The 26,268-nt window shown below is 38.7% G+C and overlaps 5 protein-coding genes across 6 annotated transcripts; 2 read left to right on the top strand and 3 right to left on the bottom strand.

Moving 5' to 3' along the window:
- Window positions 1-14: 14 nt before the first annotated feature.
- Window positions 15-5,049, bottom strand: Pitslre (cyclin dependent kinase 11B pitslre). Of its 2 annotated transcripts, none has more exons than XM_083049661.1 (7): window positions 4,646-5,049; window positions 3,274-3,648; window positions 2,139-3,148; window positions 1,655-1,981; window positions 1,131-1,395; window positions 757-987; window positions 15-667 (listed from the first exon to the last, which is right to left on the bottom strand). In XM_083049661.1, the coding sequence occupies exons 1-7, from the start codon at window positions 4,726-4,728 to the stop codon at window positions 373-375; spliced, it is 2,586 nt and encodes an 861-aa protein (XP_082905787.1). In that variant the 5' UTR covers window positions 4,729-5,049; the 3' UTR covers window positions 15-372. The 2 variants fall into 2 exon arrangements, with proteins under 2 accessions (XP_082905787.1, XP_082905788.1); XM_083049662.1 differs by lacking the exon at window positions 4,646-5,049 and adding an exon at window positions 3,844-4,007.
- A 154-nt stretch (window positions 5,050-5,203) lies between these two features.
- On the top strand, window positions 5,204-6,344 carry LOC145942716 (uncharacterized). Its single transcript, XM_083049688.1, has 3 exons — window positions 5,204-5,526; window positions 5,606-5,732; window positions 5,863-6,344. The coding sequence occupies exons 1-3, from the start codon at window positions 5,422-5,424 to the stop codon at window positions 6,174-6,176; spliced, it is 546 nt and encodes a 181-aa protein (XP_082905814.1). The 5' UTR covers window positions 5,204-5,421; the 3' UTR covers window positions 6,177-6,344.
- Window positions 6,345-8,219: 1,875 nt separating this feature from the next.
- On the bottom strand, window positions 8,220-14,083 carry Ube4b (Ubiquitination factor E4B). The gene is made up of 8 exons (XM_083049656.1): window positions 13,723-14,083; window positions 12,335-12,628; window positions 11,775-12,200; window positions 10,331-11,694; window positions 10,084-10,231; window positions 9,312-9,998; window positions 8,834-9,155; window positions 8,220-8,553 (listed from the first exon to the last, which is right to left on the bottom strand). The coding sequence occupies exons 1-8, from the start codon at window positions 13,744-13,746 to the stop codon at window positions 8,489-8,491; spliced, it is 3,330 nt and encodes a 1,109-aa protein (XP_082905782.1). The 5' UTR covers window positions 13,747-14,083; the 3' UTR covers window positions 8,220-8,488.
- An 806-nt stretch (window positions 14,084-14,889) lies between these two features.
- LOC145943194 (cytidine deaminase) lies at window positions 14,890-17,624 on the top strand. The gene is made up of 2 exons (XM_083050674.1): window positions 14,890-15,101; window positions 16,523-17,624. The coding sequence occupies exons 1-2, from the start codon at window positions 15,065-15,067 to the stop codon at window positions 16,927-16,929; spliced, it is 444 nt and encodes a 147-aa protein (XP_082906800.1). The 5' UTR covers window positions 14,890-15,064; the 3' UTR covers window positions 16,930-17,624.
- Tor (serine/threonine-protein kinase Tor) lies at window positions 17,352-26,214 on the bottom strand. The gene is made up of 7 exons (XM_083050668.1): window positions 25,854-26,214; window positions 19,444-25,753; window positions 19,225-19,367; window positions 19,006-19,146; window positions 18,166-18,790; window positions 17,670-17,850; window positions 17,352-17,488 (listed from the first exon to the last, which is right to left on the bottom strand). Exons 2-7 carry the CDS (start codon window positions 25,706-25,708, stop codon window positions 17,473-17,475), a joined length of 7,371 nt encoding a protein of 2,456 aa, XP_082906794.1. The 5' UTR covers window positions 25,709-25,753; window positions 25,854-26,214; the 3' UTR covers window positions 17,352-17,472.
- Between the last annotated feature and the right edge of the window lie 54 nt (window positions 26,215-26,268).

Here is a 26,268-nt window from a genome sequence, read left to right as displayed (position 1 = left end):
TATATAAATGTTTGTTTTCTCCAGTGTTTAATCTATATAGTTTTAACCATTCAAAATAAGTCATATTATATTTTTTATAATAAAAAATACATGTTATTCAAATTACAAATTAAATTATAAACATTTATCGTACTTATGAGAAGATATATCATCTTGATTCTTAAAACTCATATTGTTTCATGTATATGCACAAAACTTGAGAATAATGTGCATAAATTCAGAACAATATGCATAAAACTTCATTTTACGAAATAAGATATATAAAATTACTATTCATTATACATATAAAAAAACACATATGTTTATATATATATTTCACATAAATATGTGTATTCAATTTTACATAGCGTGTGAGAAAAAATCGTCTTATAATTAGAATTTTAAATGAAAACCACCACCAACGGGCGGCGCTCTGCCACCCTCCATTAAACCCATATGAAAACCAGAGCTGCTTAAATCGGCGTCGTCACCGTCGCCCAATTGTTTATATTCTCTGCCGCCACTTGGTGGTTTCGGGGACGCATTCGTGGTTCTGGTTCCCTGTTCCGACTTTGCGGGCCATGTGGGAAACATTTGCGGATCGATGGGCAGAGGTGCTTCAGTGAAATATCCATGATTCAGAGCGTCTTCGGCGGTTATACGTTGACGAGGGTCATACGTTAAAAACCTAAAAATAGATCAATTCATTGTAATATGACTTGTTTAGATATTCAACGCTTGTATATATTATTCTTGAACATAAAACTAGTAACTTACTTGTTCAGCAACTCAACACCTAAATCAGACAATGATAAACTGAATCTTTGCCTCAGATTATTCACAGGATAATGCGAGAACGGTATCTTTTGAACCATAGGTAATTTAACATATCCCGGCCAAATTCTTTCACTCGGTGTACCCAGCTCCTTAAATATCTTATTCAATTGATCTATATCCGATTTTCCGGGAAACAGTGGTTCCATTCTTAGAAGCTCGGCGAAAATACATCTAGGAGAAAAGATGGTATTATTGAATATTGTAATTTTATCGATTTTATAATTATATTTATATATATTTAACAATATTATAATTTTATCTAATTTAAAAAAGATTTAAAAAAAGAATATTTCAAATGAAATGTTTGTACTTACCCTACGGACCACATATCTACAGGCGTACTATATTCCTTATCACTCAGCAATAATTCAGGAGCTCTGTACCAGAGCGTTACAACAATTGGAGTGTATTGCCTTAAGGGAGAACCATATTCCCGAGCTAAACCGAAGTCCCCGACTTTCAAAATGCCTCTGTGACTCAATAATAAATTGGATGTCTTTAAATCGCGATGTAATATCCAATTATCGTGTAGATGGGTAACTGCTCGTAACAATTGCTGCATAAGACATTTAACTTCTCCTGCAATAGATTAAAACATTAATTTTTTTAAATATTACTTTATAAATTATAAATTGAAAAATCCAATTAAAAAACGTAAAACTTAAATATACAGTCAAGAAGGCACATCTTCACATTATTATATTCTTGACATTACATTAATTAAATTTTATTCTCAACGTATTTTTTTAAAAATTGTTTTTCATTTTTTGACTTGCACTGTCGCATTTCGCGTACAATTTTCTCAATTAGTCTCTTTTACATGACGAAATATACTTACCAGGTATAAAAACTTGCTTTTTTTGCTTCATAGTTTCCATGAGAGATTTTAAGTCATGCTCCACATAATCCATGACGATGAATATCTTATCCATATTGCTACCAACGACTATTTCCCGAACAGTGACAATATTAGGATGTTGCGCCTTCAATAAGGTATTAATCTCCCTTAGACTTGTAATTGGAAAGCCTTCTTTTTCTTTTTCCATTTTCAATCGTTTCAATGCGACTATTTCCTCTGTGCGCTTATCACGTGCTCTATATACGACTCCGTATGTACCTTCTTCGATTCGATTTAAACATTGAAATTCTTCGACGCTTCTACAACCTGAAAAGAAGAAAATTTCTAGTGTTTACTTGTATTTGCCTTTATTATTCCTAAAATTTTATAATTTATATAGTATTTATAATTTTTTATTTATATTAAATAATTTATAACATTATTTATGTCTCTATCTATCATCTATCATATACATATGTTATACCTTGAATGGCTGGTAAATAATGCGGTAACTCTGGTTCCTCTTCTTTCTTTTCCTCCTCTTCCACGTTTTTCACAGGATTGTTTGATTCGACGTGACCAGGGGAATCTCCGTCCGAATGATCGGATTTAGCTAATCGATCAACGGATAGAGGACTCGGATTGTTGTAATCCGAACCATCATTGGAATCACCACCGGAACCTTTATTCGATTCGTTAGATTCATCGTCATCATCGCTGCTCGATTCCGAGCTGTCAGACGAATGTCGATCCAAAGATCTCTCACGCAAGCTTCTCTCTCCTTCCTCAGATGAGTGTCTAGATTCGGCTGATTTCGAACGCATACCCTCAGAATGAGCAGGACTTGGACTTTCATCTGACACCTCTACGATAGAAGGATCCGGATTGTTGTCTGGACTCAAGGGACGTTTTTCACCTCTCTTCATTCTTCTCGCTTCCAATTCTAATCTAGAAACTTCTTTTCTTCTGGCCATTTCTCTATCAGCTTCCAATAATCTTTCCTTTCTAAGTTCTTGCTCTGTCATCTCTTTTGGATCTTTAATCTGTATTGGAATCTCATTTTGTATTTCCATTTCATTAACCTCATCGGCTACAAGTTCCATAGTTTCCCGCAGCTGCTTTTCTCTATGTTCTTTCTCCCGTTCCATTTTCTCTTGATCTCTTTCGCGAATTCTATCGTGCTTGTGAGATCTCTTCCGACGTTTTTCATTCCTCTCTGGTCGTTCCATCAGTTCATTTTCAGAAAACTGTTCGTCTACGATCACTCGTATGTGCCTCTGATCTTCTATCCGAATCTCGCGACGTTCTCTACCATCGTCTACGATACGCATGTCGCGACGTTCCCGAATGTCTTCCATCCGTACGTCTCGACGATCGCGCGATTCGCGTACTTCTCGCGTATCCTCTAATCGCATTTCGCGACGAGACGATTCTATTTTGTAATCGCGAGTATCTCGCGGATCCTCCCGTCTTTCTCTTCTCTTATCCAACAACCTAAAAAATTGATATTTTCATCTAATTAGAGTTTTAGAAAAAAAGAGTTTATATAAAAGAATCATCAATATTTTTACTTTTATGAAAAGCAATAGGAGATACGCATAGATACAAAATATTATTACCTTTCTCTTAAGTCTTCTAAGACACGATCTCCTGTACTTCTATCCTTACGATCATGTCTAGACGATTCTCTGTCCCTAGAGTGAGTTTCCATCCTGTCTACACGCTCTATTCTCTCGCGACTCCTCTTGGAAGTATCCAAGCGCTCAGATCTTTCCATAGGTTCTCCGACATGCCTACGATGCCTGTGTTTGTCTCTGTGTCTGTCTTCGCGTTCGTGCTGACGCGATTTACGTTCTTTCTCATCCCTACGACTTCTTCTATCACTGTGTTTTTCTCTTCGACGAGACGAACTTGATTTATGATGGCGAACAACTGCTTGCGGTGGCTTAATATCCAACGAGTCAGCAGTATCACCCCCTTCTTCTTCTGAAAAACTGGAAATATGAAATCAGACAAATCATTAAATAGAATCAATAGGATTAATTTAAAAATTATAATTAAACTTATACAAATATAAATATGTAAAGTAAGAATGACCTTATAAGGAATAAATTCTACAAACATTAAATTTGTTAAAAGTGTAATTTATAAATGCTGTGTGGTAGGTTATTTTACAGAATTCTAAATACCTAAAAATTCTGGGCAGCATCATTCGTCATTCTGATTTCGAGGCGCAACATATTTTTACAATTTGGTAAAAAAATTTACTGTTTCTCTAAACACTGTATAAATGAAAATTAATGAAGAACTTCCGACATGGACTCTACCATTTGCGTGAATGTATACACGAAATCTGTATTACCGATAAAATCACTAGAGATCCCCACGAATTACAAACTTCTGTACATTACTAGAATGCAAATTCCCTAAATTTTGTAAAATTTTGTACTTTCGAGTCGGCAATCTAGTAAAATATATAGTCTGAGGTCTGTACAATTTGGCCGAAAATGGCGGTCAGAAATGCACTCTGTAGTAGCGTTTACGAACTAATTACGAAGCTGACAATGAAATTTTAATATTTCTTATATTGATTCTGCCACATTTTTGGCAAACAAAATATCATCGAAAAATTTCGTATATACTATTACAAAATATACAAAATTTTTTTTTGATTTTTTGACTTTATTTTGATCAATCAAACCTCGAAATTTTTTTAGCGTCAAACGGAGTGCAAAAGATTCATTACGCAAAGTTGCGCAAACGCGTGAATGCGCATGCGCTTGAATATAATTTTGCAAACATTTGAAAAATTATTTCACATTGCTTGGATTCAATCAGAGCAACAACAAATACTGCGAAGATCAAAAACTGCACCGATTATGCACTATAAATGCAATCCTTTTCACACAGTTAGGGTTTATGGTTGAATAATCCCTCGGTCTAACCTCAAATCGCAAGTGACGCTAATATGTTTGTGACATGTATAAATACCTGTAATCACCCATATCCTTCGACGGACTCTTCTTAATTTCTCCGTCCTCGCTTTGATTATCGATATCCATATTCTCGAACATATATATATGTATATATATGTTTTCGCGAGAAGTTAAACGATTCTAACCTGCACTTTATAAAACACTGCACTCGCGACACCTGAGAGCGTTCTCATTTTTCACGAATCACGTTTCGGCAAATGACAGATAAATCGATGCGACTTTTATTAACACAAAATTATTAACCAATTTCTGTTTGCTTAAAAATACGCGAAATACAAAGCGTACTTGTCGCGAGTCGCGAGCGTCCACTCGTGTCTACCGACACGCAGTGTTGCTAATTTCTACGGGACGGCGGAGAGAGGGAGAGAGAGCGCGTGTCGATGTGCGCGGCGCGTTCGACTTTTGACCTTCAACTGCGTCTCACGCGGCACGCCGCCGCGTCGGCCGAATCGGAATTCGGTGCGCGGAGTGGGGCGGCGTGGTGGGGGAATGCGCGCGCACCCCCCACCCCCACCCCCCAGCCCCCACCCACTGTGTTGCGCGATCTGAAATTGGCATTCTTGCCAACACTGCCGAAACGACAGACACGGCGCATAAATTGTTGTCGAGTGTCACGCATGCGCTTGCATAATTCGCTTCGTAGGTAAATAGAATCGCGACATTAGCAATATCACCGTTCGATTTGTCTCTCTTTTGAACGGCGGTCCGGAGTCCGGAGTACTTTGAGATTGAAATTTGATCGGCACGTGCTTTTAATAATAGGCCAAGACAATGTATAATTCTGACAATAGCGATGAAGTTTTGCGATGTCCTTACAATAAACATCATACTACATCTAGATCGAGATTTCAACGGCACCTTGTAAAATGTGAAAAGGTAGCAATTTCGCATGAGTTGTACATTCATACTTTTTATCATATCTAGAAACATATTAATTACGCGAACATTTTTATAGAATTACCCGCCAGATTACAAGGTCATCTGCCCATATAATGCAATGCATCGTTTAAGCAAAAGCGAGATCGAAGAACATATCAATACATGCCCTATGAGAAGCATTGTGGAAGCAAGTTACATTCAACGTAAGTATGCTCGAAATTTTACTAAGATTTTACGATAGAATCTGTAACATTTATTTTATATAAAAATCATGTATGTAAATTTGTTTAATAAAAAAATGCTGACCACTAATATAATTTGAACATTGAACAGCACTAAATATGCGTGATATGAATAAGAAGTCATCGGAGGAATACAATTCTACAAGTGAGATTGATAGCAATATCTTCTCAGATCAAGAAGTGAGAAATTTACCGAAAATTCCTTCAAGTTCCAAATTAAGACATCAAACCAATGGATTTATCGAAGGAAAGATGGAGTCATTTGTTAGCACAACAAATATTGGACAACGTAGGTCACGTCACTACGAATTTCTTAGTGATGAATCTACTGGAGATGATGCGGAATCAATTGGACGAGGCAGAATGTCTAGCCATCATGCCGGGTATTATAGGAGATTTAAATAAGAAAAAATATAAATTATGTTTCTTATATATAAACTAACATAATAAAGAAGAGAAATATAATGTAGATGGAACAAAATGATAGATAAACTTGACAAAACTAAAATTATAAAAAAACACTACTTTTATATTTGAACATGAAATATAAATAAAGATACTTCAATTTGTTAATTGTGTATCGTATGAATAACTTTTCTGTCAAAATGTTTCTTTTTGTGTTATTAAAATGCTTTTGTTTTTTCGCATAAATTTTGTTTATTCTTATACTTTACATCAATCCTAGTATTTACATATGTATTATATTTCAAATAAATTTCCCATGAACAAATTATATATTACACATTAGTATACATATAGAAAACATAATATCAAATGTCAGAGTGGACAATTTACTTTTGAATCTATATATACAAATATGTATATATTTTATTTTATTAATACCTTATTAAACATTACTGCCCCATTTTTGTGTTTTTTAATTGAATTATATATATTTCACAAAATTTACCAAAAGGATTACTACCTAATATAATTCTGAGAATATACCACCTCTTTCTAAATTTCATATTTAGTCTTTCACATCTTCCTATGTAGAAAGATACATTGCACGAAAGTATAACAAATAATATATAATTCTTATTGAACAATGCGCAATCAAAATTCTCTTTAAACAATCATTCAGAAATTTAGGACACTAAATAATTTTGATGCTTAAAAAAATCGTAGACAATAATTACTAATTTTAAATATAGTGATATTTAATATGGGGATGGCATCGTTAATTATCGCAATGTACATATGAAATGTGAGATACATAAGATTTATATTTACAATCAATAACCAAACATGTTTTCATGTTAAGCAACAGTGTGTGGCACTATATTAAATCAAAAAGTTTTATAATCATCAAAATAAATGACTGGATAAATGCAACTATTATTTCTAAAAAGAAAACAAAGAAAAACTATACAAGTCATAAACTAAAATACATATCAAAACCTTTTCAATTAGTTCATAGTTTGATAGTTTTAGAATTTTATGCAGTGCATAATTTAAAAATTTTAAATATATTTTTTTAATATTGTAATTTCTTTGGAATGTTATACACATCCATATCTGTACAGGATACGCAAAATAATGATTAATGAGAGAATGATATGTACAAAGACAATTATGAAACGTATAAAGAGAATTTTAAAATTTTAACTATATAATAAAGAAAACATATACGTGTATACATTCATAAGTGTATACACACATATGAATAACTTGATAGATAGAAATTAGTCGATAGTAAGTGAAATAAAAAATACGTGCGTATGATATATGTGTATAATAAAGCAGCTAGGCCACAGAAATACATAATGAAAATGCTTGTGTCTTATTGTATATTCAAAATAAGATAATATATTCACCGTATATTAAAAGCAATGAGTTTAACTCAAAATGTGTTCATTCTAACTAGCTATATGTAACATTTACCTGTAAAAAGTTACATATCTTCTTTATGATGTAAAGTCAAAAGAAATTGAAAACATCTGTACTATTGTAAGATCCAAATGTAATTTCTTTTTTCATACATCTTTAGCAAAAGAATGCAAAAGAAGCTACAATTTTTTAAACTGTCAACTGTTTGTTAAATGATTGGACTTATATTTTTTGTTTCAAAGATCATTCAATGATATACTACGATTTGATGTGTGATATCTTCAAGTAGCAGTACTGTTGAAATAACTGAATTACAAAACTTATATATGCGTAGAGATTTTACGTCAATGTCGTTTTATTTTTAAATATCGAGTTTGTGGAAGTATATATAGAGTAGTTATTTATTATTTATTAGTTTATACTATTTTATAATATTAATAATTATTTTCGCGCGGAATATTCTCTCGAAACACCTTACCCGCCGTCACATACATCGAAAAACGTAAAAAGTAAAGGAGCTTATCTATGAGTAATGTAATTTTGGATACTGACATAGCCAGTAGTACTATTTACAAGTTTCTAAAGTATGTTTGGAGCAATATTGGCAGTTCGCTTAGCTGCAGTCTGTTAATGTTTTATTGTATAAAAACTTGTAAATTTATTGAGCGCAATTGTTGCACAAAATAGCGAGATCATTGCACTATATTCGTCAACTGCACTGGATCGATCGATACATTTGTCGGGCAATCGATACATTTATATACAGTAAAATGTATCGTGCAATGTATTGACAATTATATTAGATTGTAATGCTTATCTTTCTCATTCTTTCCTTTTATATATTCTTATTTTTACGTGCATAATCCTCATTGTCACATTAGCACCGTTTATATGTTTGTCGATTTTTTCTTTTGCTGTTTCCACACAGATATCCTTTCTTTCAAGTCGAGCACTGCAATTTGGAAAATAATCATCGATTTGAGACGCATTTCTACGTGAGGATATAAACTTTTAATAGTTTATACATTTTTTAATCGGCATAAAATATTTAATAAATTTCAATGTGTGAGACTTTAAAGAACAATTAAAAACTATTATTTTCTGTGACTCGTCAAATATTTTTCTAATATATTTCATGCATATAAAAATGCATTCTTACAAAATGTTATAGTATGTAGAAAAAAACTTGATTTTATTGAATTTTAAGAAATAAAATATATATATGTACTTACTTGGCGTGAGCATATCTTCGCTGAGAGGCTGTCGACTGAAAGGATCCGTGGCACTGTTGAGTAAATGTCTAATGATAACTGCCTTGTCCATAACAATACCAGATGGTAGTTTGACTGGATCCTCCATAAGAGTATCCATCAATGGATCCCGAAATTCTTCAGGAGCGTCACCGTAGTCGGCATCGCGCGCACGATTGTCTCTCGCGATTACCGCTGCACGCTCAGCGAGAGCTATGAACCTCTCGATTTCCGTCGTAGTCTTGATGGCGGATCTCTCTAGTCTGCTCGCAGCGTCGGTGAATAACTCCTTACAGAACGAACGCTGCAAAAATACATTTTTGATAGATACTTATATATGTAATATACATTTATATATATATTTAATATATAATATACATATATTACATATTATATGTAATATATACTTATATATATATTTATATATGTATATATCTGATATATTATAAAAGACACTCACTTCGTCACTAGCTAAAGCAGCCGCGAAATTATCACAGTCAAGATGCAAATATATATCAACCAATTGGCTGAGTAACGTCCTCGGTTGCCAGCCGTATTTTTGCGGCTTTCTCACTCTCAAATTTTTACACTTAGGTCCGCACAATTGTTGCAAGTTGAAATTCAGCATGGCACACAACCGTCCGACTAATTCCGGTCGTAGAAACGGCTCCTTAATGTCGACCGTCAAGTAATGAAACATGGCAACTGTTTCCTTGGCTAGTGTAAGATAGGATCTGGCTTGTCTCTCGTCCGCCGCCAGCTGTCTCGTTCTCGATTGCTGTTGCTCCTGCGTAAGAGCGCTCCACGCGCTAGTGTCGGACATGAGTTCCTGCACTTCGTGTATACGCTTCAGAGACTCCAGGCTCTCGTCGAGCAGGAAGGTGGTGTCGTTCATCAGCATGTTGACAAACTTGACGAATTGCTTGCCGTTATTGCTCTCATTGACGATAGACGCTCGATGTATCGGACTATCCCACATTGACTTTAAAATCAGACTTATGTGATAACGTATTGAAAATTTGTCGTAAAATTCGGAACTAGAGCCAGTGGTTTCAACGTCGGTATAAAACTTCATGAGATACGACGCCAGAAATGTCTTGGATATAGGATGTGCCATGACTTTATCGTGAAGAGTTTCCGTTCTTCCCTGTGCAGATTGAATCGAAGAATGTCAATGAGATATGAAATAAATAGGAGAGTTTATATTTCACACACGTATTATAAAAATTTACCTGAACACTAGGATTTATCACAAAGAGGACCTCGATAATTTTTGCGATTAGATACGGATTTCGTATACAATGTGGCGTACACACGACGACGAGTAACCAAGTGATAAGCGAGTTTTCCATATTATTTGCTACTACTCCAGGGCAGAATCTACAAATAAAGATGCAGAGAATTAAAAATTATTAATAAGTTGCAGATAAATATTGTCTATAATTGTAAAACTTGTAATAATTTAATTAAAAGACTTACTGGAGTGTGAATAACAAAAATTCCGCTATGTCCTCCACGTACCATTCCGGTAGTGCGGTGAATCTGCACGTAACTTCCTGAGGAAGTGGAAGTTCAGGAAGAGGATTACCCGGTTCAGTCTGCGTCAGTAGACTCAGCAACACCTCGGCGACCGATATATAAAAGTGTAAGCATCTTCTCAAAAAGACGGGATCTATCAGACCCGCGTCCGCACACGATTTGGATTTAACCAGTCGCTTCAATTGTTGCTTCCATTGTTTGATCAAGTCTTTGTTGTGCTCCGCAAAAGGACTATCTTTCCATTGGGGTTCTGTGGCTTGCAGCTCGTCGAGCATCTTTTGCAAATCCCGTAAGGCCCGCAATTTTCTCTGATACTTTTGCAGGGCCGGTAACAGCGCGATGTGATGACAATGCAGCGTAAGGAACCAACATTGCGTCGGAAATTTCGGTTCCGTCCACTTGTGTGTGTTCTCCAAGTGTTTCTGCCATTCCGCGACCTCTTGCGAAGTGAGTTTCAGTCTTGTGTCGTTCTTTACCTCGACGAAACTGGAGGGATGAAATGGATACAGCGGGTCTACAGTGTCCAGTTTGATCTTCACGGAGAGCATTTGCAAAACCGACAGTAGATTCAACATAAATCCGTCCCCGGCCAAGGAGAACTCCTCCGTCTGTATTTGCGCGCGTTTCTCGTTATGACGCAGCAACGCCGCCAGGTACGTCAGGGTAGCGTCGCGGCAATTGCTATTCGCGAGTATCGCGTGAAACATCTTGTGCAACGAGGTTCTGGTACTCTCCAACTCTTGCTGCAGGGTGAGATTCACCGATTTATCCGTGACAGGATTTCCGCTGAAGAACTTCTCCGCCACCTTTGGTTGCTCCTCGGCAAACACAGAGACCGAGAGGAACGGTCCCAGGAACGAGGTCCTCGTGAGCTCTCTACCGGCTGCTGATGTCATGACATTAGGCAAGAATTGAACTTGATTCGTGATCAGACGACAAATCGGACGTATATTGCCGCTTGATCCACAGCGAATCTCTATCAGTTCATCCAACGCCTCGATCGGTCTTCTATGCGTATTGCCGACCAAGCTAGCCTGCTGCATCGCGAGATACAGGCCTTGCAAGACTGGAGTGAATATTTTATTGAATGTGTTCGGATTCGTATGTGTCCTAGCCACGAGCTCGTGAAGGTAGCCCCGAGGTAAGCTCTGCGATAATATCGGATAGAGAAGATGAGTGGTGCACATAGGTATAACGGTAGCTTGACAAATGCCGACCAACCCTTGTAGAACGAGGCTGGAATACTGAACACATTGCGCTCTCAAAATCGTCAGTACGTCGGAAAGAGGAGGTACGCTGGATCGCTATAAAATATGAATATAAATCAGAATTATAATTGATTTAATAGAATCTTATCTAATTTTTAAGATATATATGTATGTACCTTTGGATGATTTCTTTCTTCGATGGCAATTCTTGAATAACAATCTAATAAATAAGTTAAACTTTTCGGTTGTGATGATTTGTCGCCTATGGGTAATGGGATGGCTGGTAATTGGTAAGATGGAAGAGTCACCACAGGACTTAACAGAGGACTCGCTTGGCTATTCGGACTGTCCTCACGATCGGATGACATGTCTACCGTAATGTCTTTCAAAGGATCTTCCCCTCTCGAGAACATGCACAAAACCTCCATCAAGGCCTGATTGATAATATCACTAAAGTCCAGCTGCCTCTGCGTTTGTGTGTACGCTGCTGTTTGCGGCAGAAATATACTTCCCTCTACAGGGTCTTTCCACGATATGCACAAGACACGTGATATAACAACATGTATGTGATCTGTTGTGACTTCTATGCTAGAACTTGTCGTCTAAAAAGATATAACAAAAATAGAAGTAGATGAGAAATACAAATAAATCATAGTTTTATTGTATCGGAAGAAATTTCTTAGTTTTTATTTTTCATATTTTTGTATTCTTTCTCTCTAATGTTAAGAATACTCACACGTGATCTCGGTATTGAATCTTTTCTATCGGATTCCTCAACCTCCATAGTTTCGATTCCAGAATCGACATCCAGTCCGGAAGTATTACACTGCTTATCACTACTCTCGTCCACCTCCATTGGAATCTCGGCGCGCTGTAATTGTTGTTGAATAGACGGAGATATCATTGGTTCTGCAAATACTTTCGATGGACCTGGAGTACTTGGAGAAATTGGAGCGGTAGCATTAGATGAACTGGCAGCTGCATTATTAGTGTTTAAGCTCGCTAAACGGGCCAACCGCCTTCTCCTCATCTAAAACAAAAGTAAAACAAAAGTAAAACAAAAGTGAAGAATTGAGGATTCTATTTAGATCTCTGCCAAAAGATGCTTGACTCATTGAAAAAGCACAGTCACTGATTGAAATGTCTTTGTTAGCGAGCTATTTTTATCCATCAGCATGCAACAGCTTATGACAAAGCAAAAAAACAAAATAAAATATAGACACATTATATTTTAAATATAACAATTTGAAACTCATTGTTTTCTCAATTGCATATCATTGTTCAGAGATATAAATCTCAAAGTAAAAAGTTGCACACTTGCTGATAAAAACTGTAATTTTTATTACTTTTACAAATATATGTGATTGTAATTTTTCAACAAAGGAACAAAAAATAAATGTATGAGAGAGAACAATGGCAAAAAAAAGCAGACTGCAAAGAATAATGAAACTATTAAAGTGTGAAATTTTGTCATTGTGAAACCGTACAGTCTTGAAATAAATGCATCATTCTCTGGGCTTGCTGTGTGCGTACAAGGTTTTCTTTATTAAAATATAAGAGGCTGATATATATCGTGTGTCCATTATATAATTAGTTTCTTTATGCGCGTAAGCTATTTCATTTACGATTAACGCGAAATAAACAATTTTTTTTACAAGAAAAAAAGCGATTTCGAGGAAAAAATGAGTCTGTGCTTTTCTCTGCGTTATGTAAAAGAATTTTAAAAAATAGAAAAAAAATATATATTCAGGATTTCGAAGAGAGACAAAAAGAACATGCGTGTGAGAGGGAGAGAGAGAAAGAAGACAAAGAAAAATTGCAGAGGCACGTACAGAGAGTGTGGTCATGAAAAGGCTGTATCTCTCTCTCGTGATGACAACAAATCGAAGGTCTGTAACACAGACAAGTGTTACACTCCTTGCACTCGGGAACGGGACAAATATATATTCGACTATTGGAGGGAAAAGGAGAGGAAGGACACAAACTCCGCAAGGCAACAAGAGATATAATCGAACACGCAGCTGTAAGCATATAGATTTTCGAAGGGAAGAAATATATCTTCGCGAGGAAGAGCGATCATTTTTTTTTTTTCTTTTTCTTTTTTTATCCTCGTTTTTTACCCACCTCTTCCTGGCTCAGCTCGCTCATGGCGATCGCTTTATCCCGTCCGTCGTTCTGTCAAAGCGACAACTCTGGCTCGGTCAAAATCTCAAGGGCTCGAGGAGAGGAAACTCGTCGAACTCTCGCGTGCACACCGTCGCGCGCAAAAAAAAATCAACCGTACTTCCGGTCGCGCGACACAATACTCGCGGCCGAGATGTGTCAGAAATTTGGACAGTCACTCCACATCTGTTTGCGTTTGGACGTGAATGCAGTGGTCTGGCGCCGAGTCACGGCCAGTCGTTCGCTGTCGCTGCGTCGTCGACTCTTCAAAACAGCTGAGCAACCAACAAGCGCGTCGCCACGCGCTCTCTATTTCCCTCCGTCTCTCTTCCTCCGTCTTTCCGCCGTCTCCCTCTCTCTCTCTCTCTCTCCCTCTCCCTCCCCACTCTTTCTCTCGTCCCTTCCCTCTCTCTTTCGCCATCGTATCGATGGAAGCGAGTTAAACCCATTTTCAACGATCTATAATTCGGGACAGAGTTTGCAGACAAATTTCTGTAATATAATTTGACACCCAATAATTAATAATGTGTGATATAAATTTATTTTAAATGATGATCTATATATCTCGCTATAGATTTTGCAGCCTCATTCTATTGTGTAATTTTATACACGATGTCGATATTTTATAAATCGATTTCAGACAATCTATATTGAAAATTCTATGCAAGAATTAATAATTATTTTTATATAAAAATTTTCACTTTTTCACGTATTATTTCATAGACTGATTGTTCACAAGTGGGTTCGAATATTTGTAAATGTTTATTAGCTTCATCTCGTTGATAATGGCAAATTGAATTTTCCCGCGCAATCGATCGCGCATCCATTCAATATCGATTAATTTTCGATTGTCGCGATCGATATGCGATATCTTTTAAAGTACATATTAATCAATTTTTCAAATAATTTTGCCATTTCTACAAACTTTAACAAACTTTAACAAATTTTACATTATATTTTTATAGATATCTTGTAATTAATTTTCACTATTTTATTCATCTATTCTAATGAACTACACAACTTATTTTACCTTCAAATATATGACATATATAAAAGCTGATGCAATAAATAGCAAGCATATATTTTTTAAAGAACATGTCGATATATTTTCTCTTTTGCGAATTTTGTCTCGTGTCTAGGGTTAGGGTTATGTTAGGTTAGATTAGATTAGATTAAACGGAGCAAGCTGGCAGCTGAAAGCTGAAGAAGTACACACGCCGGAGACCGGCGGCTTCGAGTACGTCATCGAGAGCACTCGATCTGTCTGATTAGCTACTGATCGGATTTTACGATTCCTGACGGGATGAACATCGGGGAAGTAGTCGATTTCACGACGCTTGGTAAACGCTCGCTTCTGCACCATCTGTCAAAGTGCGCTTTTGCTTCTCTCTTCGTCCTTTAATTTTGTCTCATCATTGTCAACGTATGCATTTCAATCCGCATTTGCCACGCAATATTCTCATCGTAACGAATGAAATGACGGAATAAAATTAACACCGATACTTAACATTTTTAAATACTCTGTATCGTTTTGTTTTTTATTTTACTGGCCAGAAAGAATTATATATATTTCAACACATTGAATGTCATTAATATCAATTGTTGAAAAACTTAATTTAATATTGCATGCTTATTAATATAGTAAATAACTGTTATCTTCGATACATATGTACTTGCGCATTATATTTCATTTAAGTGACTCTATTGCGTGATATATATGTCACTTGTTTATATCAGAATTGTATCGTGTATACAAATTGTGTGTCAATTATTGAGAAAGAGAAAGAAACGTCACCATGTAAAATTTAACATATTAAAAATGATAATAATAATCAAATCAATTTATATAGAAACTAATATTTATATAAAACGCGGAAGCTTTAGAGAACTTCAAATGTTGAAGAGTTTTATATCATTTAGAAATTTTTTTTGAAATTATACTTCTTTGCGTTCTGCATATTTTACACAAGTTATTATCTCTCCATGATGGCGATCATACAAAAATAAAATAAATGTTTTCTAAACTATGTAATAATATGTATATCACGTACAGTATACATATACATCAAGTTTATTATTTCACAAAGTATTGCACCTAATTGCATTAGCCAAGTGATAAGAACGATTTACTTCAATTGTGCACGCACATCACAATTTCATTTAATTTTCATTTAAACACGAGATTTTATCAGTTCTTATCAGTGAATTGTTATCTCACAAATAATTAGATCGTAAACATATATATTTGACAAACATTAAAGTGCAAAGATAGAGCCAATATTATCGGTTGTATAATATCTGTGAATATTATCGTATACATACATACATTTTATGTATATACATTATATATAACACTGTATTATTTTTTCATTTTTGTGTTTGTCAAATACATATGTTTGTGGTCCAGTGATTAGATGAGTTCATGTGATAACAATGCTATACGATGATCTATATTTTTGTTCCGCATTATTAAATCATATGGATAATAAAATCTCAAAACTTTCTTTTCGCAAGAAAGAGAAAAACAACTTTAATCTCTATCTCTAAAGTAATTTAAGAGATTATAGAAATTATTGAAAAAAATTACTTTTAAGCCTTCTCTTCTTAAAAATTTAAATATAATAAAAATAAAAAATATTTATATATAATATTAAAATTATACATATACTATATATATAGTGATTCATGAACTAATCACGAATCTCTAAATTCACGTAGATAATCCAGAGTCATTTCATTAACAAACATATGTTTTTTTCAGACGCGGACACTCAAGAGCTGATAAGGGAGAGTGCGGCGGCGCGCGAGAAATCCTACTCGCCGTACAGCAACTTCAAGGTCGGCGCCGCGGTGCGATGCGTCGACGGCAGCATCTCACAGGGCTGCAACGTGGAGAACGCGTCGTTTCCCGCGAGCGTGTGCGCCGAGACCGCGGCGATCGTGCGCGCCGTGTCGGAGGGAAAGAGAAAATTCACGGCGCTTACTGTGGTCGCCGATCAGGAGAACGTCAAATTCACCACTCCGTGCGGAATATGCAGACAAGTCATCTCCGAATTCGGCGGTAACATACCCATCTACATGACGAGAAGCGACATGAAACAAGTTCTACGGACTAGGCTGAGCGAACTGTTTCCGCTCTCGCCATTCCGTGACCTAGAGACTTCGTAATCTATCAAGCGATTCCAAGGATGATCACTATAAATGAGGCTCACAGAATTTCGTTAAAGTTTTTCTACTTCTCTTAAAAAAAATTCGGATATTTTCATCCACTTGTATTTGCAAATCTTTTTATATAATTATATGATTAAATGTTTTATTTCAATGAAATTTTAATCGATGCGGAAGGAGTATTTACAATAACGATCATATTTGTCTATTATTTAAATTTAAAATGTGATATACTACAATGTGTAACATTGAAACAAATTGTTATAAAGTTAAAAAAAAATGTTTTAATAAGATTATCATTAATTGTTAACCAAACAACGTTTGTGTAACGTACACGATACGCTAATATATATTAGCATGTATTTACTATATCTGATCGTTAATCTTTATTACATATAAATCATATAATAATATATTATATATATACACCCGATATAATTATCGTCAAATTAAACTTAACTTATAACTTTGTAAAGTTATAAATACAAAAGCGAGTAATTGCTTACGTATGAGACTTCATCTCGATGAAAGGTTTTCTCACTTTTACCAAAATGGACACCTGTAACAATATGTAGCATTAAAATTTTTGTCTACGATTTTTATATAATTTATATAGGTACATATTATATATCAAACAAGATGCATATGTTGTAAATAACAAAAATATCTATAATAAACATATATAAATGACTAAATACAGATATATATTTCTTATATAATCTATAGTTATAATTACGCACCATCCAATGTAACATTGACAAAGGTTTTCATTATTCGTAGCCTGTTGAATTAATAGATCGACTTGTCGTCGAACGCTGAGACTTTCCTCGTGTGAAAAATCGCGTCCTGTCAATTTGTCCCTGACTCTAGTTATAATCGTTAAAGCTTTCTTATTCAATGCTTCTGGTTGGTTGTTATCGGCTGCAAACATTGAAAGCAGAGCTCGCATATCATGTTTGGAAAAGATATGACATGTATAATATATATAATTCTATTACAATCAATTTAATTTACAACACTTGATTTTTTAAGTCAATTATAATCAAAAAGATTTTTATATGCATTATTTTTTGTCGATGTGTTGAATTTGAGAGGTAAATTTTTATCAATATCTTTATATATTATTGCAAAAGTATAACTAAGCACTTGCATAGCTTTAGAAGTGATCAGTTTAATAACTTTACAGTCTAATGCAATGCCAAGTTAATGAGAGTTAAAATATGCATTTATCTTTACCTCCGTTTTCAATGCTACACGGTACACCCTTCTTTGGTAACGTGGCAGTAAGAGAATCGAGAATATCGCCGTGTTCCTGGCTGCTGCTGACGCTCATACTCTGGGCGTCCGATCGTTTACCCTTGGGTGCCGCGTTGTCCATCAATCTCCAATTGAGAAGAGGATCGTACACGAACGCCTCCAAGACTGCCATTAGACTGTCCTTGTTCCGATGCAGTACAGACATGACGGATTCGCAGGTTCTTCTGTACGTTCCCTCGATACCGGTCACCTCCATCGCGTTGATCAGCATTCGCGTGAGACGGAACGGTATTTTCTCCGGGAACTTTTCACGCGTCATCGCCACCTCGAAGCAATCTCCGAAGTCGATGTGTAATATCTTACCGCTGAGACGATCCAACATTAGATTGGAAGGATGACGATCGCCAAGACCAAGTATGTATCCCACCATAGACATGACGGCTAAGGAGCGCGTATAATTTGTCCTGCGATCGAACCATATCTCACTCGATGGCGACTTTAGCCACAAGAGTCGCGCCAAGTCGTCCCCGTGTGTATGTTCGAGCGCGTGTTCGAATACCTCGACTTTCTGCATCAGCATGAGATGATCATAATCAGGTGCCATCTAGAAACACAGAAAAAATTATAATACACAAATATAAAATATATATTTATCAATGAATATATAATATAAATATATAATATAAATTTATAATATAAATATATAATGTAAATATATAATATAAATATATAATATGAAAATATAAATTTTATATACATATATATATTATACGATAGATTAAAATGTGTAATTAAGTTTAGAAAATTAATCACACTTACTCGTAACATTATTCTGTGTTCGATATTGAGTAATATCTTCTTCTTTTCTCGGTAATCTCTAATAAGAGTGTGAAGCGTATCACAATAAGGTACCCAACCGATTAATCCACTGTTTGTGGATAATGGAATCACAGCGTATCTCTAAACATACAATCCGATTAAAATTTTGTACAATTGACAATATATCTACACTTATACTAGTTGCAAATTTAAACTTACCTGAATAGTAAGATTTCTTCGGAATGTATCTGGATCGTGCAATAAAAGAGTATTGACTAGACCAAATAATTGCATCACTCTCTCATCTTGCCTTAGATCCTCGTGACCTTTTAACAGGAACATGTAATCCTTACCATTGCTACCTAGAAAATATATACATTAAAATAGATTAGATATTATCTATATTTTATCTATTGTAATTTTGAATTGTATACCGACCTTTAATGCACAGTTTCCTTGGTCTCTGTTTGCTGGTTATCACTTGCATAGAGCTATGAATACTGGCTATTCTCACTATAGGTTGTCCAGGACTGTAACTTCCCGGCACAGCCAATTCCAAGTCTCGACAGAGAAGCAATTTCGGGCTAACGTATTGCAATTCTAAACTGGTCAATTGTGGCAGTTGTCGGGATATCCTTCGAAATACGTGATAATACAAATCCCAGGCTTGATTCAAATCTCGAACGTTTCGCGACGCTTTGTATCTATGACACCATTCTTGCGCCTCCATCAAGTCCCTTCCGTAAGCTTGATTGAAGGAAGTCTCTTTTAAAGTTTGCGGTCCCCTTTCAAGCATGGCGTGCAAAGGCTCCAGCGTGTCGAACATGCCTCTAACATTTCTCTCACCAAAGTACAATCGACTGGCCTCCTCCAAGCCTTCGTGCCATAATTCGTGCCACAAAATCGCGACCCTGATGAGCTCGTCGCTCGCCATTATGGCTTGCTGGACCAACGTTGGGCTGTGCTCGCACATGCTTTTCAAAATTTTGTTGGCCGCAGTCTTCCTCGCATGACTGGCACTCTTCGAAGCTACCGTCAACGGATAAACCAGAGCTTGAGGATGCGTCTTTCCTATATCTATAAGAAGATGATGTATGCAACGGCCGACCAGAGCCCTGGGCGTGTCGATCCTGGCTATGAGTTGCGGGATCACTTGCAGCCAAGTATTTATTTCTATCAATCTTATACCCTCGACGACGGCGTCGTACACTTCCGGCCAGTGGCCGTAATCGAACCAGAGTGTCAGCAAACGGAGGGTGTCTTGCAGAGAATTGCCATCCGACAGGTTGATGGATCTGAAAAATCCTTCCACAGCTGGAACAGTAAACTGAGATATATATTGCGAACTGGAAAGATTATTGCGCGTTCCGTTGTTCCCGGGTACAGCTTCCGCGGGAGTGGAATCGTTGCCCTGCTGGTGCTTGTAGAATAATACGGTTTCGTAATTGGTATAAGCGAAGGCGTGCCACGCTTTGTACCACGTAGGATCATGTTCCGTCGCCGCGGCGTAGTAAGACAATACCGCGGGAATGGAGCGTTCGTTTATACCCTGCAATGCTTCCAGCCACTCGCCGAGCTTGAGATAGCACCTGGCGAGCAATCGCTTTTTGCTCTCGTGCTGCTTCTCGTCGTCTTGATTCGTCGTTACTGTCGCCGTCGTCGGATGCAAATAAGTCTGCACGAAGCGCTGCAACTGACCGTAAGCCTCCTCGCGTTTATTCGCGACCCACAGATGCTTGCAGTAGGCAAAGGTCACCTGGGGATGAGTAGTCGGTAACGGTTGATCCGGAATCAAGGAGGGATCCGTACCCATCAACATCACCAATGTTTTGTGACACAGCATCAAGCTGTCGCTCTTTCGGCAGAGACTGGCGTACTTGAGCCACGTGTACATGTCATCCTGTGGCGAGACCACCAACGTATGCACTTGTATGATCTTCTGCCAGTCTTCCACTATCCTCTGTCCACCTTGAAGTCTCTCCCACCACATCGCCTTGATGGCAGCTCGGCGTTCGGGTACCAGCTTGAACTGTATCACCTCCTCCAGCTCTGCCAACTTTTGTACCTCCACCATGGCATTGTACGCCCGTTGATAGCTCTCGCCAGCCATCGCGGTCAGCTCGGTATCCAACAGATCTCTCGCGCTATCGATGAGCTGATGCGCGACGTTGTATTGCTCGTCGTGGATCGCCAATACCGCCCTGTAAAATGATCCGTCTTGACTGTCCTTTGGTATCAGCGAGACATACTTTTGCATACTTTCCCATTGACCTAAACCCCACGCCGCGGCCGCCGCCATCCTCGACATTCTCTGCTTGATATCGTCGCACTGATTCGACGACCATTGTTTCGTAGCGACCTCGTGCAGTTGGCCCCACTCGCCGAGAGCCTCCAGACAACGCATCTCGCCCAGGGTAGACTCTACATCCGCAGAATCGCTCTCCAGACGTTCTTGGTACAGTTGCAGCGCCTTGTCCCAGTTGTGAAGCTTCTCGTACCAGCGTATCTGTACTTTGAGATCCTGTTGGTTGTGTTGGTTCATCACATACTCCAGCAAACCCTCGGCCGCCTCCTTCTGCTGAAGCTTGTTATTGATGGAGATCAGGGACTCGAATATGTTACTACTTCTGCTTTTGTGAAACTCGTCTTCCTTATAGTGCAACGCCTTGGCGTACGCGCGACAGTGCATCGCCGTGTCTCCAAGAATCTTGTTGTCCAACGGCAACGGGCCCTTGTCGCAGTGTTCCATGAACTCGGCCAGGTTCAAGATGGTCTGCGTCACTTCGGCAGGTAGATCGGGAACCATTAACGCTTGGTGCAGAGTCTGTATCAGTTCTGTCCGGTAATTCTCGTTCAGTTCGGTCCAGCACGAGACGAAGGCCGCGTTGAATAGATCCCGCGGTAACGCGGCGTACGTTTGCGCCAACGCCCAGCAAGATCTCAGAGCTGGAGACGGAGACTCTTTGAGTAGACCAATGGAAAAGCACCGTAGCCATTCGAGCCAATCGTCCTTGGAGACTCGTCGCGTCGCCGTCCATGCTTTTTGCAAGTTAGAGGCCGACACGTGCAGCTTCTTGATCGTGGTCGTCTCCGAAGGCGTCAAAGAGAGCTCGCGATTCTTATTGCGCGAGTGTCGCAGCCTCATCAGCAAGAAATCCTCACCATCCGCCGCGGTCGTGTCGGTGAGGATCTTGTCTACTAGAACGTCGTATCGGGAATTGACAATCTTGTGCTTCGTCATGACCTTCTGCACCAACACTATGAAAATCTGATACTTCTTGCCCAGTTGCATCACAACGGCGCAGAGTGTGTCCATGGCCGTGTTCCTCAACTCTGGACATTGATCTAACGTACGTACTAAAGTGTGAACGATTCGCGACGCGAAATCTGTGAAATCCAGGGTATCTGCCAGAAGATCGACCGTCTCGAGAGCGACCTTATTCACGGCTATCGGACAATCGTTTGCGTAGAACAGTTTGACGATCGGCGGTAGAACAAGATGTAGATAATTGTCCAGATTATTTCCAAATGTCTGTAGTGCCAGAAGCAACTTGACCGTCACTGCGCGATCTTTGCTGCTGTCGTGTGTCAGGACTCTCAGTATCGGCGGCATCAGCTGCGGCAGGTAGATCTTGAACTCCGCGCCCAGGGCTACTGCAATCTGTTCGACCAGGAGTATCAACGTAGTTTGCAACGGGCTGTTTACGGTCCAGAATTCTTTGATCAGGGTGAATATATCGTCCAAATAATTTCGTATATGTTGCTTCACGATCGCAATGAGTACAGCCAATTGTTGGAACAGGAATTCTCGAAAATTTATATCCGCCATATGCACGACGTTCAGGAAGCTCGGCATCACCTGCGAGATATATGGCACGCATTTTATCCCGAGACTCTTGAATATGAAGGTCACCGCTTGTACCACCATAGTGTGATGCTGGGACAAGGTCGGTTCGCGAATAATTCGCATGAGCGTCGTGATGGCGATCGCCGGATAAAATTCCTCCAACGTGGACGGCGACATGTTCACTAGCATCTCGCTGGTGGTCAAATCCTGAGTACTCTCCACGTCGCTCTTGGTGTCTGCCATTGAACTGAGCGTGTCCAGCTGGCAGTCGATCTGTCCGAGATTCATCTTGTGTTTGAACGGATCCAACGCACCCAACAGTCCGAGTACTCGGATAGTCTCTCTCCGGATAATTGGTTGTTGCTCGGTCTTGAGAAAATTGATAAGAACGTCCAGCAAGGTTGGATACTGCATGTACGGTTTTACTACGTGGCCCGTGCTACCGACCAGCTGACCAAAGACCCACAATGCCACGCCTCTCTTCTCCGGCGAGCTAGCATCTACCAACATTTCTAGCAATATCGACGAGAGTTCGGGCATCCATTGTTGCATTTCAGCACCGTTGACCTCCGCCAGATCACCGATCGCGCGCAAAACGGCCAATATTACTCCGGGATTCGGATCGGATTCCTTTAACTTTGGAACGAGAACTTTCAGGATCGGTTCCATGTACGGTCGAACGAGTCTCGGCGCGGTGACGACCAGGTGATCCAACATTCGAGCGGCTTGCTCTTTGTTACGACCCATTCCCGAGTGTTCCAATTCCGTGAGAAATTGCACCAGAGTCTTTCTCAACGACGGCATAACGTAAGCGGGATTCAGCGTGCTTAGTCGTCCGACGGTACGAACCGCCAGCTCTCGTATCTCGAACATCTCGTCGTTCATAGCGATGAATAGCGCGGATAAATTCTCCGCTTGCGCCAATTGAACGTCGAAGGAATCGTCCAACGATGCCAATACCCACAGTCGAACGTCGGGATCCGTATCAGTTATTCCCACCACTAGCAATTTACCAAGAACAGTGGAGACGGTGGTGATTACCGTAGGACCGGATTGATTCAGCGTTAATCTCAATAATCTGGAACACGTTTTCACAGCCTCCAATCGAACCTCCGCCTGTTCCGATGTTAAAAAGTGATCAGCGCATCTCTTGACGAATTGTAAAAGCGGATTATTATCAAAGTTGAATGTGCCTAAAGTCTTCAGCGCGAGTACCGTCGACGAGACATCATCCACCGTGGAGTTGGGACTGGTTACCGCCCACGGAGCTCCAGGATGTCTCAACGGCTTTTGCATCAAAACCTGAGATAACATACGTAAGAGACCTTGAGATATATCTATTTGCAGAGACGGAATGCTATGCGCCAGTTCTCTGAGCGCCGTGGTCAAAATCGGACTCAATCCAGTTTGGAACATGGGCTCCAACAGATCCCTAACGTCGGAAGCTATAACTTGTTTAACTGCGTGCCCGAGCAGAGTGATACAAACGAATACAGCAGGTTCTAGAGGAATACGTTTCTTGCTCGGCGTTTCTTTAGACGGTAACAGACTTTTGATCACTTCCATAATCTTCGGCAGATACGGATTTATCGCGTCCTCCACCGCTACGGCTATAAAACCAATTGACGCGAAAGCAGCGTAGCGATCCTTCTCGCGACTGCGCAAGATCAGTAGAAGATACGACAAGGACTCTTTCAGATGATCCCTTATAAATTTCTCCTTGTTAAATGCGGCGAGTCTCGGCAGCAACATCATGAGAGCGTGTTGAATGTGTGGATTTCTAAATATCTTCTGATTCATAATGTCATTATACATATCGTCCAATCTCTCTTGCATCAAACATCTGCAAACGGCTGATTCGTGTGCTGGATATAACATGTGTTGGGACGTAGAAGCGTTCTGAGTGGACCTGGCCCACTTGGACACTATCGTTGTCTTCAAGCGTGGCATCAAGCAAAGGATATCATTTTCATTTTGCGTAGAACCGTTTAGTCTCTCCATTAAAGCCTCGTAGTTCCTTTCCCACTGAACGTTGCTGCATCTCAGCAGCTCATTCAACACTAATAACGAGCCATGTATCCTATCGTCTCGATTAATGCCTCTCTCCTTCGTATGAACCTCCGCGAATCCGTCTACCACTTCGTCGTAACATTGTTTGTACCATTGAGACTTGTGCATTTGTTTCGCAGTTTCCCTCTGAGCGGTGACTACCAGAGCTGCTCTCAAAGCTTCCACAGCGCCCTCCCGTATAGCCGGTTTAGGATCGTGTATAGCGTTAAATATCAATTCGAAAAACGGTGTAACTTGTTGAAAAAAGTACGTTGGCACAGAGACAGCGAGTTCTCTCAGCACAAGCACGGCTGCGTGTCTTCTACCCTCGTGTCTGTCTGCGCCAAGCCATTCGAAGGCACGTTTCACTTCAAACTCGACATACTCGGCTGTATAATTGCCAGAAACTAGAGCTAACTTCCCGACAGTCTTCGCGGCTAATTGCATAACGCCCACATCGTTGGAAGGTATCAAGTTTCTAAGATAATTGGCAAATCGTACCGTTCGTGTATTAAAATTACCTACGTCTGCTCCTATAAGGCAAACTATGGCTAATATACCACCCTTCTTCTCGTTTATATCGGAGGCGGATACCATTTCGAATATATGATGATTAAATTCGTCCATGAAAGCCGTGATCTCCTCCTGCGACGCTTCTCGCAGCTCTCTCTTGACGTACAGGCACAAGTCGCGCGCCGCTTTGTTACGTGCCTCCTCATTTCTCGACTTCAGTCGTTGGACAAATTGTTGCATTACCATATTCGACATTGTCTTAGTATTGGATGTATAAATCAAGGTGTAAAACATAACACTTGCGTAATTTCATTAGATCTCTCTCATCGATCTAGTATCCTAAAAAAGTAATATTTGATTATTTGACCTAACCTTGTTTGTGGCGAAATAAGAGAAGTTAAGTAAATTATGAATTATGAATTATTTCTCGGCTACCTACTTGACATTATGTAAATTTCCTGTCGTGGCACAGTATTGTCACTTAGCGATGTGTAAAGTCTTCATTTTCTCCGGCTAAAAAAGCTTCGTAATGTACTTTTACCCACACACATAACACATTACACTAATTGAACTCTATATAAACATGTGTAATTGTATCGCTCTTTGATCTAATTATTCCACTGACAGCTCGTGTCTCTTACTTTTCATATCGTTTCTCTTAACTTTCATTCGTATAACAAACAAGACAGCGGTGTATCTTTTTATTAAATTCGACATTATCTCTGTTTTATTAAATTTTTCATCACGGAATGCAATTCATGTAATTTTCACCAGCTGTGGAATGTGAAAGCGCTTGGTGAAATAAACTAGTCAGTTGAGTCCCTAGAAGATCTTTTCGCGTTTCAGCGCCATCT

This window comes from Prenolepis imparis, unplaced genomic scaffold (genome assembly GCF_030444845.1).
Source record: "Prenolepis imparis isolate NDT839.2.m4 unplaced genomic scaffold, iyPreImpa1.0 SCAF_11, whole genome shotgun sequence".
NCBI classification, from domain to species: domain Eukaryota; kingdom Metazoa; phylum Arthropoda; class Insecta; order Hymenoptera; family Formicidae; genus Prenolepis; species Prenolepis imparis.
Note: the sequence above shows the minus strand (reverse complement) of the source record. Positions and strands in the feature narration are given on the sequence as shown.

Coding starts and splice junctions, on each gene's coding strand:
- Pitslre (XM_083049661.1), bottom strand. CDS start 4,728: ATGTTCGAGAATATGGATATCGATAATCAAAGCGAGGACGGAGAAATT. Junction 3,649..4,645: donor AAGGATATGGGTGATTACAG/GTATTTATACAT, acceptor TCATATTTCCAG/TTTTTCAGAAGAAGAAGGGG. Junction 668..756: donor GGTGTTGAGTTGCTGAACAA/GTAAGTTACTAG, acceptor ATCTATTTTTAG/GTTTTTAACGTATGACCCTC.
- Tor (XM_083050668.1), bottom strand. CDS start 25,708: ATGTTTTACACCTTGATTTATACATCCAATACTAAGACAATGTCGAAT. Junction 19,368..19,443: donor AAGGAAACTGTGCATTAAAG/GTCGGTATACAA, acceptor TATATTTTCTAG/GTAGCAATGGTAAGGATTAC. Junction 17,851..18,165: donor GTGTAGCATTGAAAACGGAG/GTAAAGATAAAT, acceptor CAATGTTTGCAG/CCGATAACAACCAACCAGAA.
- LOC145943194 (XM_083050674.1), top strand. CDS start 15,065: ATGAACATCGGGGAAGTAGTCGATTTCACGACGCTTG. Junction 15,102..16,522: donor AGTCGATTTCACGACGCTTG/GTAAACGCTCGC, acceptor TGTTTTTTTCAG/ACGCGGACACTCAAGAGCTG.
- Ube4b (XM_083049656.1), bottom strand. CDS start 13,746: ATGAGCGAGCTGAGCCAGGAAGAG. Junction 10,232..10,330: donor TTTTTGTTATTCACACTCCA/GTAAGTCTTTTA, acceptor CTTTATTTGTAG/ATTCTGCCCTGGAGTAGTAG. Junction 8,554..8,833: donor CGAAGATATGCTCACGCCAA/GTAAGTACATAT, acceptor TCCAAATTGCAG/TGCTCGACTTGAAAGAAAGG.
- LOC145942716 (XM_083049688.1), top strand. CDS start 5,422: ATGTATAATTCTGACAATAGCGATGAAGTTTTGCGATGTCCTTACAAT. Junction 5,527..5,605: donor ACCTTGTAAAATGTGAAAAG/GTAGCAATTTCG, acceptor ACATTTTTATAG/AATTACCCGCCAGATTACAA. Junction 5,733..5,862: donor GGAAGCAAGTTACATTCAAC/GTAAGTATGCTC, acceptor AACATTGAACAG/CACTAAATATGCGTGATATG.